This window comes from Leopardus geoffroyi, chromosome A1 (genome assembly GCF_018350155.1).
Source record: "Leopardus geoffroyi isolate Oge1 chromosome A1, O.geoffroyi_Oge1_pat1.0, whole genome shotgun sequence".
NCBI classification, from domain to species: domain Eukaryota; kingdom Metazoa; phylum Chordata; class Mammalia; order Carnivora; family Felidae; genus Leopardus; species Leopardus geoffroyi.
In genome coordinates this window covers 20,039,770-20,052,913 of record NC_059326.1, presented here as the reverse complement: position 1 = coordinate 20,052,913, position 13,144 = coordinate 20,039,770, and the positions used below count along the sequence as shown (strand labels likewise).

Genomic DNA, 13,144 nt, shown 5'->3' with positions numbered 1-13,144 from the left:
ATTTTATAACCAAAATGTTCCTTAGCTATGATAGTAGGCTACTTACATTGAAGACAACAGATACTAACCTAAGGTTCTGAAGGGCCCAGGAAATCTGAAACTCCTCCCCTTACAGATCTTAAGGTTAAGAGGTTATAAGTTTCTAACAACTCAAAAGTTGGGGTCTGATCATCATCACCAACAAATGTATAAACTAAAGTTTACCAGTTGAACCTGGATTTGTCAAGTTAGGGTTGTCATTCTATGTTGAATCATATTCTCCAACCAATAGTCACAGCCCCCAGAGAGAACTACACTCTACTCTGCTCACCTTTAAGGCTTTTTCTGAGGCCTTCCGAGATGACTAGCATCAGACTTTTGAGGAAGGCTAGCCATTAGACAAGGCTTTTCCCCACGATCTGACTGCTTGAAGTGACATCCAGGATCAGGTCGATCCTGTATCCAGGAATCATGACCCTCCCTGAGGCACCAGTCATCATGAGACAGTCAGTGCACTTTGGCACTTCTTGAAAACCACTGGGCTGCTCCTTTAGCTGAAAGGAAAAAAAACATCAAAACCACAACAAACAAAACAAAGGGGGAAAAATCAGTAATTCAACCTGAAAAGACAGAGCGTGGGGAAAAATAAACCAAACAGCCTTGTCTAGATCAAAATGCAGCCTTGCCTTGATGTAAAGACCATAGTTCCAGTCACTGCATAGTTTATTCCTAGTACACAAATATAAAAAATTTTATATCTATTTTATTACGTCTGAAAAGAACAATTGAAAATGGAGGTTTATATAAAATAACTATTTATGGAACACAGCTAAATAAGTATAATGAAGGTATTTATAAACAACTAACAGCCTATGGCTTATGGGATTGTGCCTCACCAGTATTGAGACCAATACTCAACTTTTTCATGCTCTCAAACTGTAATCTGACTTAGAGAGGCATAAAATACATCTAACAGGCTCACTTTCACAGAGTTTAGTTGGCAGAAAACTACCAGTGCAGTTAAAGCCAATCTACAACTATTCTTAAATCACATACTGATAAACAGAAAAGAAACTGGGTTTGCATCCTCTTCAGTGGACTTCACACTAGTACAAGGTGTCCTCACATACACAATGCTGTTCTCCCAGCATTCTCAAGTTCAATGTTCACACTTACTTGAAATAAGCAATTTTAAATGTTCATATCACTATGACTTAAATTTAAAAACTTAAGGACCTGATAAATAAGTAATAAAATGACTTAAGATTTACTTATTTAATCTGCTTCAAAATACAAACTCTATCAAAATTTAGAGATAAATTCTGCTTATTTCTTTGTTTTTAAATACAAAATACTTTTCTTAGGACATAATGTTAAAAGGCAAGAAAAAGTCTTTGAACTATTGTTTTAAAAGTTGGCTTGTAACTCCTATAAAATATTGGTACCCTCAAGATATTTTACCAAACAATTATTTTATATTCCTTTCTACTATATATCCAATATCCCCATTTCAGTTAACACTAACAACATCCACACAGACCTCAAGTTGGAAACTCTGAAATACAACTAGGCCGTCTGTATTTTTTTTTTTTACTTGTTTGAGAATATGGTTAAAGCTACAGACCTCTGTCCCCCAGAAAAATGTGGATAATTGCACAAGTGGCCAATGTCTAGTATGTTTTCAGGCAATTCACAGAACCCTCTAAAGCCCAAGCATGGACCCTGGTTCAGAATCCCTTTCAAAGGCTGATTTTTTTTCTCCTACTTTACCATCTCTGAAGACCTGCCTAGTTAGCATACCCATCAAATCTCTCACATTTCTGCCCTTCTATCCAGCACTGGCTTAGTTTTAGCACACCCCATGTTTCTCTTGGATTATTTCATGTCGTTTGCTAATTCTTCCCAGTTTACCATCCTTCAACCTATCTTCTTTCACCCCTGCAGGCAGAGTAAGCTTACTAAAATGCAAATCTGATCATGAGACTCCACTGCTGCTCAACACCTCCAATACTTCCTCTACAAATGTTAACAGAATGATGTCTAGTCTCCTTAGGGGGTTCTTCTGGCCTCTACCTACATTTCAAGGAACCACTTCTCTTGCCTATGCTTTCTATACTCCACTCATATAATTTCAAGTCTCTCCATATACTGTTTTCATGCCTTCATACTTTCACACACTATTCCCTCCTCTTGAAATATCATGGCTCAATTCCTTACTCATCTCTCATAACCTAGTTCCCCTGTTTATGCTCTCTCAAAAGCTTTTATTTCTGCCATGAGATTTATCTCAGTGTGTTACAAATGCTTATTTCCTTGCCTATCTTCAAATATGTCTTCTGGAGGCAAGAGCCTTGCTTAATTTCATCTTTGTGTCCCCAATACCTAGAAAATAGTAGTACTAAATATAAATGTATGGTGTGCCACTATTCTTGTACACAAGCAAAGTTACTATATCACACCCACACCCACACACACACACACACACACACACACACACACACAATTACTGATGAACTAATCTAAAATATACTTTAAGAATTGAAAATCAGAACAATTCATTAGAGAAGGGTATTTTAGCAGGAACTCTCTAGAAAGCAAAAATTAAGTGTAACTATCACCAATTCTTTATAAATTGCCCTCATCTAAGTGTGTGTGTGTGTGTGTGTATGTGTGTGTGTGTGTATGGATGGATATATATATATATATATATATAAATATATATTTACATATATATATATACATATATATATATTAATAATGCTAGCTATGAATATCCAAACCAGGAATTAAAGCACAATAAGGATAACAGAATACTATGCAGTACTTTGGATAAAAACTCCTTAAGCCAGTGATAGCAAGCACATGACAGATAATATGAATTAATTACTCCTTTTTTCTTATCCTCTCCTTTCCTACCTCATCTCATATTCAGGGTCTAAAAGCCCTCCTCAAACTCGGCATACCACAAATGCAGTAATTATAGACTGACTGTGGTCAGCACACATGTTAGTATTTCAGGGCTATCCAATAATCGATTCTAAATCATATCAAACACAGTAAAAAATATTCACAGAAGACCTAGTCCATATTCCCGGGAAGCCCATTCCCAAGTTTAACAATTCCAAAAGTCAACAATTAATTTTTATCTTAAAATATTTTGCTAGCATTGTAAGTCAAAAATGGTGAAGGTGTTTTGTTAAAGTTGTTCACTTTCAAATGTGTTTTTTATAGTTTAAAATACATATTTGTAATTATATTGTATTCTAAAACTATGGTTTTCAAATATGTGTATCAGAATCAACTGGGACATTTTCAAAAATACAGATTCCCAGGTTCCTGTCACAATCAACTAAACTAAAATTTTCAGAATTAGAGCCGAGCCATAACTATTTTATAAAATACCCTAGGTGATTTTGATGCAGCCATTTGAAAACTAACGTTCTAAATATTATAGAAGTCTATATATGGAAGAGCTGCAATCAGAAGGGTAATAGAAACATCTCTAAGTAAATTTTTCCTTACATGTATGGCGTCTCTGATTGCTTATTGGTTCTGACAGGCTAATAAAATGCAGGGTGAAACTGCCTCACCTGCTGAATAAAAATTATTTTGATATATCTTACCACAGAATTCCAGATAATAGATTACTTATTGTAGCCATACAGCTTCATTAAAGAGCGATAAGCCAGTATTTTAAAAAAATTATTCTATTGAAATGTTTGGCTAGGGGCAATCCATCCTTAAAGGGTTTTTCTTTCCACGTGCCCTTGAAAAAAGATATATTCAATAAGAGTACTGTAAATGTGTTGCTGAAATTCACTATAGGTTATCGAATTGAAACATTTCATCAACTTCTCTTAATTATAAATTTGTATTATAATTTACATATTTTCAATATACATATATTTTGTTTATATATGTATATAAATGTATATATAATATTTTTATATATTATATACATATATACATATTACCATTTACATATTTTCAGTTTTCAATTACAGATGTATATACATTTCTATAGCACACTAGGAATAATAAATCCAGGAGTTGAGAGAATAGGGCCAAAAATATGGGTATAAAAAGAAAATACAAATGACCCGTATCCAACAAATTCTTATTAAATGTCCTTAGAAAGTTGAATTGATAGAGACTAACATATACAGTAATGTTGTACATATGTTTAGAACATTTAAATCACAAACTGCTAAGACACAAATTACTGAGTCCCTAGAAATCAGTAAGAGGCATCACTGCTAAGGGATGAATGAAAACTCAAAAAAATGCATTTACACACAGATCCTTTGGGTACATTCTATGATACTACAATGACATTCCTCAAGATTTCTTAGAGGTTTTTTTAAAAAGAAAAAAGAACGAAAAAGTTGCTCCAAAATTCTAAGTGTACTGGGGAAAAAAACAACTATTTTAAATATGTACTAAAAGTCTTGACTGATATAATTAAAATAGTTTTGACACAGGGCACCTGGGTGGCTCAGTCCGTTAAGCATCCAACTTCAGCTCAGGTCATGATCTCACGGTTCGTGAGTTTGAGCCCCGCATTAGGCTCTGTGTTGACAGCTCAGTGCCTGGAGCCTGCTTCAGATTCTGTGTCTCCCTCTCTCTTTGCATCTACCCCACTCACACTCTCTCTCTCTCAAAAATAAATAAACATTAAAAAAATTTTTTTAAATAGTTTTTAACACATTTTTAGGGACTTTACTAAAATAAAAACGTTTATGCCAGGAGAGATGAGATTTCAGAATTACTTCAGGTACGAGAAAAAACTCAAAAAATTCTGGATTGTCTTGATCAGTACAGATCACAAAGAGTTAAATAAACCATAATTATAGATCCTAAAGATTATTCTTATAAAAGGTAAAACCATTTACATTACAAAGAATGATCCAGAAAAATCACTAATACTAATCCACCTCTCAAAGGCTGAGGGGACTTCTGCATCAGCTTTTGAGAACTGACAAGTTGAAAGATAAGACCCTACCTAATCTGTAGCCACTTCAACACAGAGCTGAGATTACTCAAACATTCTCTTTCTACAGAAGCCCTTTCTGAACATTTGCCAAGAAGTTATAAAAGTAGTTGTCCTAGTTTGTCTTAAAAAGCTGGGAAAGTCATAAGAAGGCAAAACTTTTTTTTTTTAATGTTTATTTATTTTTGAGAGAGAGAGAGACAGAGAGACAGAGAGACAGAGAGAGAGAGAGAGACAGAGCATGAGCGGGGGAGGGGCAGACAGAGAGGGAGACACAGAATCCGAAGCAGGCTCCAGGCTGTGATGAGCTGTCAGCACAGAGCCCAATGCGGGGCTCAAACTCACGAACTGTGAGATCACAACCTGAGCCGAAGTTGGACGCTTAACCAACTGGGCCAACCCAGTAGCCCCAAGAAGGCAAAACTTTTAATGTCAAAAGCCAACATTTTATTTTTTACTGCAAGTATCTTCTCTAAAACGTTAGCCTCCAGGGCAATCACAACATTGATAAAGAGATGCAGAAACATTCTTCAGCATATAGAAATCTCAATATTTGAAAGATAATACTACTATTAGCACTTTCAAGGAAGAGAAAAATAACTACTACACTACCCTGGAATGTCATTCATCGCCAAGAAGGTACTGGCAGGATTTCTTCTGGCTACTTTATTGAGCAATATAGTTAGCCATGTGTTCCTGGAATCATAGTAAGAATAGTTTTCCATTGCAAAACAGTGCTAGGGAGGATCTTTGCAGGAAATTAAAAACAGAACGAAATTTTTTCAATAATTCTGATTTTGTGATTCTACCAAAACACCTGATACATCAGTACTAAACATAATGAATGGTACTGTGGCCATTAGTACGTACACTTATCAACATCAAAGAATACTACTACGAGGCTAAGCAATACAGTTTTCTTGTGTATCAGAATTCAAAATCCTATCTAACTCACTCCTCAAAAGTGAAAATATTGTGAACCAATTTTATCAAATAGCTACACTTAAAAAGAAAAAAAAAGAGGCAAAAAATACACACATACTCATCCAACACAACAGTCACTAAGTCCTAGAGAGTTATTCAGAAGTACTACACTAGAAACACACTCATGACACGTCAGACAATAACCTGGACTTTCATTAAATGAAGCCAAAAGACAATTAAAGTCATGAAATAAGGTAAAACGATCATATACAGCTCAAGATTTTTGTCTGCAATACAAAACCGTTAGTCTCCTAACTCCTAACACACTGCTAAGTGATGAACTATCACAGAGGAAATGGTATCCCTATATGATTTTGACAAATAAGTTATAAGAAATTGGGTCATTCTGTCCTCAACAAACTTAGCCAGGTCAAGAGACAATATGACACCAAGTTTTTCTATTAACTATTTTCTAGGCCCCAAACAACTTTATACCAGGCTTCTTTATAATAATTTCAGATACAAGCTAAGAGTCACATCCTAATACTAAATCATCCACAAGACCCTTGAATTCAATGAAAATTTAAATGATGGTAAAAATTCACAGTACACAGGGTTTAACACATACACAAAACAGGTCATATTAACACTCCCCTCCCTCTTTAGTGCTCCCACTTAGTATATATCTCTATTTAATAAAACTATTTAATGAGTAATCTCCCCCCATAAGACTGTAAACTTAAGAACCAAAGATCTACCCTGTTCATCTTTTGTATCCTCACTGCCTAGAAATGAATGCCCTGGTCATAAGGGTCATTCAACGAGCACTGAGTGAACAAGAACATAATGTCTACATCACAAGTGTATAGAAAGGTGAAGTAGACAAACAGGAAATCAGGTAAACAGAAGATAAATTTTAGGACAAAACAAAAAAACAAATCAAATATAGAGGCAGGAGATATAACAGAAAAAAAGCACTGGTCTGGAGGGGCTGGGATGTCTTTGGAATTTATACATCAATTCTAATCCAGATTTTGGCAATAAAAAATGTTATAACCTTGAGCAAATCACTTTGTCTCCCTGGATCTCAATATCCTCATTTGTAAAATAAAAAGACTACACAAGCTCTAAGTCGTCTTATACGCCATAAGGATGATTTTAAAGCAGCAGAAACACGTATTCCTGAAAAATAACATCAACAGATCAAATATAATACCCCATGTGAGATAGTATAACTCTTTTGAGCAGAGGATATCAGTCAGGTGGGACGCACAACTCCATAAATAGTAACAGGTCACATCAATAGCAGCCACAGGCAATCAAAAATTATATATACACAAGCGTAGAAATCACTGATATATTCACTCATTCAATAAATCTAAAAAAGAATCAAGTTTTGCCAAAAGCAAAGGTTCAGAGATCTGAAGAGGAAGAGACAAAAGACAAAATTCTGTTTTTCATTGTCTAGTAGAAATTATGACAACATAGATCACATGTAGCATGCATGTGCACACGTGCATGCGTGCTCACAGACACACACACACACATACACAGACACACAAGCAAACAAAAAACATCTTTATACTTTTTATTAATTGAAAGACTCCTTAAAATGAAACACATAATTTAATTACTTGGGCTAGAACAGACCAACATTTCCCAAAATTTTAGCAAAAATTACGTTTCAACTATATGCACACTGGGGTACATTCTCTCTGCCCCACAAGAGGAGTCTTGTTGAGACATTAAGAACCAAATGTGCAAAGGATCAAAAACATTCCTAACCTTGAAAACCAAAACAACTCACAGACCTATGTTCCAACTACATTAGCAAAATAAACCTTTGCCTTAAAACAAATGAATCTTCTGCCTCTGATAAATAATAGTAATTTTCATCTTGAGGACTACCAAACTCATACCATAGTATCTATTATCAATATTTTTTAATATAAACTCTGTTCACAGTACTAGGCTAACTATCATAGAAGCTACAAGAGAACTAAAATGGAAGATGCTTGCCCACAAGAAATTCTTCCCAATCTTACTTGCCAGGTAGTTTTAGATTACTGTAAGCACACAGTCCCATTTCTCCAATATCCCTCCCAAAAACCTGGGAAGAAAGATGAGCAATTCTAATATCTATTTATACTTCAAAATATGTTTAAAAGTTAAAGGAGGTCCTACAAAACAAATATTATAAACATGACGAATCCAGTTATACAGGAACAAAATATATTGTACCCCAAAGGACATTTCTACAAAGGCAGCAAGACAGAGCATCCTGAATGAATAATCTTACATGTAGGAATATTTTACAAAAAATAGAAATATTTTGTCAGCCATCACAACTATAAATCAAAATCATTAAGGAAGGAAACAAACAAACCACCAGAAGACTTAATTGATATAAAATAAAGTTGAAGAAATTACTATGGGTTCTAATAATAATACCTCTGATTTGATTATTGATACCTAAATCTTCCTCTCAAATTTTTCAAAAGGAGAGTAAAGTGGGAAAAATCAACTTCAAAGTTTCAAATTTAAAGTTAAGCAACATTTCTACTCCTTGTTCATATATATAATTAATATCCATCTGGGTCCTGATAGTGGCAGGACATAATTGGCTATGCATGTCAACCTAGTTCAAGAAAGTCCAAAAACCCACTAGGTTCAGCTATGTAGCATTCCAATGCTACTAATTATGTATAGACTATAAATTATTTCATATGAATTTTAATCTGCCTAAAATTTTCAGTTCTATCTCTATGAATTATATCCTAAATTCCCTTTAACATTAACTGCTCAAACAAAACAATTCTGGTTCTCTTCCACACAACTCAAGATCAGGCAAAGACAACTCTACTGTTTCCATTGTTTCATGATAGAACAATACTACGCTCATTGCTTTACAGCCTAGCAAGCACTTTGACCTATATTATTTCATTTCAGTCTTCCAACAAAACTATGATGTAAGGCAAGAATTACCAACTTATTTCATGGACAAGGAAAGCGTATTGGAGAAGTTAGGTAACTCGTACAAAGTTCACTGCTAGAAAGTAACCGAACAAAGACCAGAACGCACGCATCCTGACTCCGTGTCCAAGTGACATTCCACAACATCACACGAGTGAAAGTATTTCTAAAAATTACTAAACTTAAAAACTATACTCTTCCTACTTAATTAAACCCTTTGTAAATACAAGAATTAAGATTCTAAAGCAAATGCAAACAGTAAAAAAAAAAAGTAGTCTAAAACACCTCCCATCTATATCAATATATTCTGAAAAACAAATACAGTTGCTCCTTGAACACAAATTTGAACTGCAAACATCCACTTGCATACAGATTTTTTAAATAAACACAGTACAGCACTATAAATGTATTTTGTCTTCCTTATGATTTTCCTAATAACATTTCTTTTCTCTAGCTTACTTTATTATTAAGAATACAGTATATAACGCATATAACATATAAAATATGGATTAATCGACTGTTTATGTTATTGGTAAAGCTTCCCATGAACAGCAGACTATGAATAGTTAAGTTTTGGGGCAGTCAAAAGCTATACACAAATTTTTAACTACAAGGGAGTCGACAATCCGAACCCCCACACAGTTCAAGGGTCAACTGTATCAAATACTACAGTAAAAACAGCTTAAAGTTAAAATAAGTCTATTGTAGCCACTCTATCATACCACACGCAACCAATTCTGCATAAAGAATGCTAGCAGAGAATAGGTGAGGCTAGCTTTAAGTCATGACTTGAATAAAAGTGTCTAAAAACCTTCAGTTTTCCTAGTCTTAAACTCCTCTTGGCTTTGCTCTAGTCTAGTCTAGAAGTCTCCACAGTAGAGTGCACATGACAATCCACTGAGATATGGAAGAAATTATTAGCGTGCTGTGCCTATTTTTTTTCAACCTGAAAATAAGATTTCATTTTCACTAAATTTACTGTATGAACTGACACTCTCACCCTCACATAAACTCAAAAATACACGTGGAGTTGGAGAATGGGGGGAGGCTCAAAGTTTTTCACAGAAATTCCTATTCAAGAAAATCTGGAGATCACTGCTATGAACAGAGAAGGTAGATAAGTCCTAGGAGACAAGTGACTCTAGACCGCATGAAATAATCAAACCTATTTAAGGTGTTCAGTACCCTACAGTACATATACAAATAATAATTTTTCAACTGCAATTGCATAATCTATGCTGATAGGAATATAACTTACCTCATCCTGGACTCCACTGGTAGTAGTCAGCTTGCTCCCATCAGTAATTGTAATAATTATTGCTGGCTCCAAAAAAAAAGGGTTTCGTCCCTAAAGTCAAAAATACATTAATTACATTAAGGTCTAGACATCAGCTTAATTTTTCTGAGTAAAAAGCCAATTCTTAGAACACTGTATAAATCCACTTTTCTTGTTATTAAGTTTTATATACTGTATATACCTTTTGTACATTAAAAAAAGGTTCAGAAAGAAACATGCACTAAACATAAGTTAACCTTAAAGAAATGGGATTAGGTAGAGGAAAAGTTAGACTTTTCACTTCTTTCTACATTTTTCTATCATTTTAATTTTTTACAGTGAGCATTTATACTTAAATAACTAAAAGTACTTAATTTTTTAAAAGGAACTCTATAGCTCAATTCTAATAATCTTATTTAGATATTCAAAATTAAAAGACAGTATTTTTCTGAAAAACTTGTTAAAGAGAAAGGCAACATAGTACATGAAGATAACAATGCAATGTAATTTATGCCTGTAAGAAAACATCTAACCAAGTGCCTGGATATATGCATTGAAGAGCTCTAAAATCTGGTTCCATGGGAACACAAGGGCTACTCTAAGGTTAGTGAAATTTAATGATAGCCCAATATGAAAAATTAAGAAGGATGGTTACTTAAATTGCTCGGCAAGAGAAGGTACAAAAACAACAGTGACAGAGGCAATGGAAGACAAGTGACACAAAACTCTCAAATGCTCCATGTATAAAGTGAAAGAACTTCGGTAACTTCCACTCAAATCTCTGGCCAAGTTACTCAGTATGATGATCAATTTTAAGGGACACATTCTATGAGGGAATCAGATAAACATAAAGTTATCTTTTACATATAAATGGCTCTCATTTAAGATATTAAGGCACATTTAAGACAAAATTATCACCAAAGGCTAGAATTTCAAGACAGTAAACCTTGTGTTTGAAAATTATCAAATTCTCTGCCATTAACACATTCAAGAAAGGATGGAATGAAGTTTTGCTGCATATGATGCAGAACAGCATATGACAAATTTTAATGTGTATATGAATCACTTTGATCTTGATAAAATGCATGTTCTAATTCAGTAGGTCTGGTTCAGTAGGTTCCACATTTTTTTTTCTAATGTTGGTTTATATTTGAGAGACAGAGCGTGAGCAGGGGAGGGGCTGAGAGAGACAAGAATCTGAAGCAGAATCTGTTCTGTCAGCACAGAGCCCAACACAGGGCTCCAACACTCGAACCGAGATATCATGATCCGAGCCGAAGTCAGACGCTTAACCGGCACCAGGCACCCCTAAGGTTCCACATTTCTAACAAGACTGCAATGTAGGAGATGCTAATGTCCACAAACCATATTTGGAATAGCAAGGATGTAGAAGGGTTATATGCATGTAATATTCTATAGTTCAATAAACTTCCCTTACACTTATATAGCTCTCAGTCACTAGCATATTACAGCACATACTCTATTTGTTAAATGTATTTACAAACACTTCCCATACACTGTGATTTTAACTGATCTTCATGAAGTGGGAAGGGGAGATTTGGCAGTTTAAATTTCTTGATCAAGTCATACAACTTGCAGGTGGTATATACATTTTTCAAACAGGTGTCCAGGAAATAATGATTCCAAATGGGGAAAGCAACCTCTGGTCAAATTAAAATATGTTGGCTATAACTTTTAGAAGATTTCGAGTGCATAGAAGCATCCAAATGTTACAGAAGACTTGCAGGGGATTAAAAAAAACAAACAAACATGAATTTACCTTCCCTTCCTTCTCCACAACATTCATGGTAAGTGGAATACATTTGGAGAAACATTACACTATACTACCTGTCACACCATTCACCCCCAACATAAATAATAAATTCTAATAATGTAAGTCTTCTCATAGATCTATAAACAGGCCATGTTCATTGTCACTGCTGAACTTCACCTGGTTCCCTCTCATAGAATGTCTTCCCTTTTCCCTGCCCACAACCCACTCAATTCCGAATTCTTCTTTAAGGCCCAGTTTAAGTCCTCTTCTTCCATGAAGCCTTCCCTGATTAGCCTGCCCTTAAATAATTTATCGTTCTCCCTCTCCAAATTCTAATAGTGGCAGTTTTCAAACTTAATAAAAATATAGATACATAGAATGTTTCTTCAAATAAAACTGGATTTGGAGTGGTGTCATGGAATACATTTTGTCTCTTTTTTTTAAGTACACTCCATGCCCAATGTGGAGCCTAACACAGGGTTTGAACTCACAACCCTGAGATCAAGGCCTGAGCTGAGATCAAGAGTCAAATGCTTAAACAACTGAGCCACCCAGGCGTCCCCATGGAGTACATTTTCAATACTACTTCCCTGCATTTAACCTCTCTCCTTCTCAAATTATTTTTAATTTAAATATACAACACCTTGCACAGCAATGTGAATATACTTAACACTACTAAATTCCACACTTAAAAACGGTTAAGATGGTAAATTGTTATGTGTATTTACTATAGTTTTTTAAAAATACACCGTCTTGTATTGTTCATCATTGCTTCCTGATTCTGAGTAAACTGAAGTCAAGGAGCATGTCATTATTTCTTCCTCAGCACTGAGCACAAAATATTTAAGCACTGGGCACTTAAAATACCCATTGATTCACTGACTGAGGTTTAATACAAACCTGCCCAAGTTCATGGAACCACTGACAATTTTTCAAACTTCAACAAGCTTTGAAAGAAGATATACTTTACCTATATCTCAATATAAATGAGTGCTTCCCTAGCTTAACACATAACAACTCGTGAATTTGCTAGGATACAAGGGTACACTGCCTCTGTCCTGTGTCAGTCTAGCCATCCACTCTCCATTTACTCATGTTTGTCACTCAAATGTTTACTGAGTGGCTGCCATACGACAAGCATCGTGTCAGGTGCCTGATAATCCAATCTCACCAATAATAAATGTACCTATGTACATAGAACTCTCTTCTCCTGGTCTCTACAAATACC

General features: G+C 34.9%; 1 protein-coding gene across 2 annotated transcripts in view; it reads right to left on the bottom strand.

Moving 5' to 3' along the window:
* The window catches only part of INTS6 (integrator complex subunit 6), a 91,924-nt gene that overhangs the window by 59,281 nt on the left and 19,499 nt on the right, over nt 1-13,144 (bottom strand). For both annotated transcript variants that reach the window (XM_045475137.1, XM_045475134.1), the window contains one exon: nt 10,125-10,214. In XM_045475137.1, the coding sequence (XP_045331093.1) occupies nt 10,125-10,214 (90 nt within the window). The remainder of the gene's footprint in view (nt 1-10,124; nt 10,215-13,144) is intronic.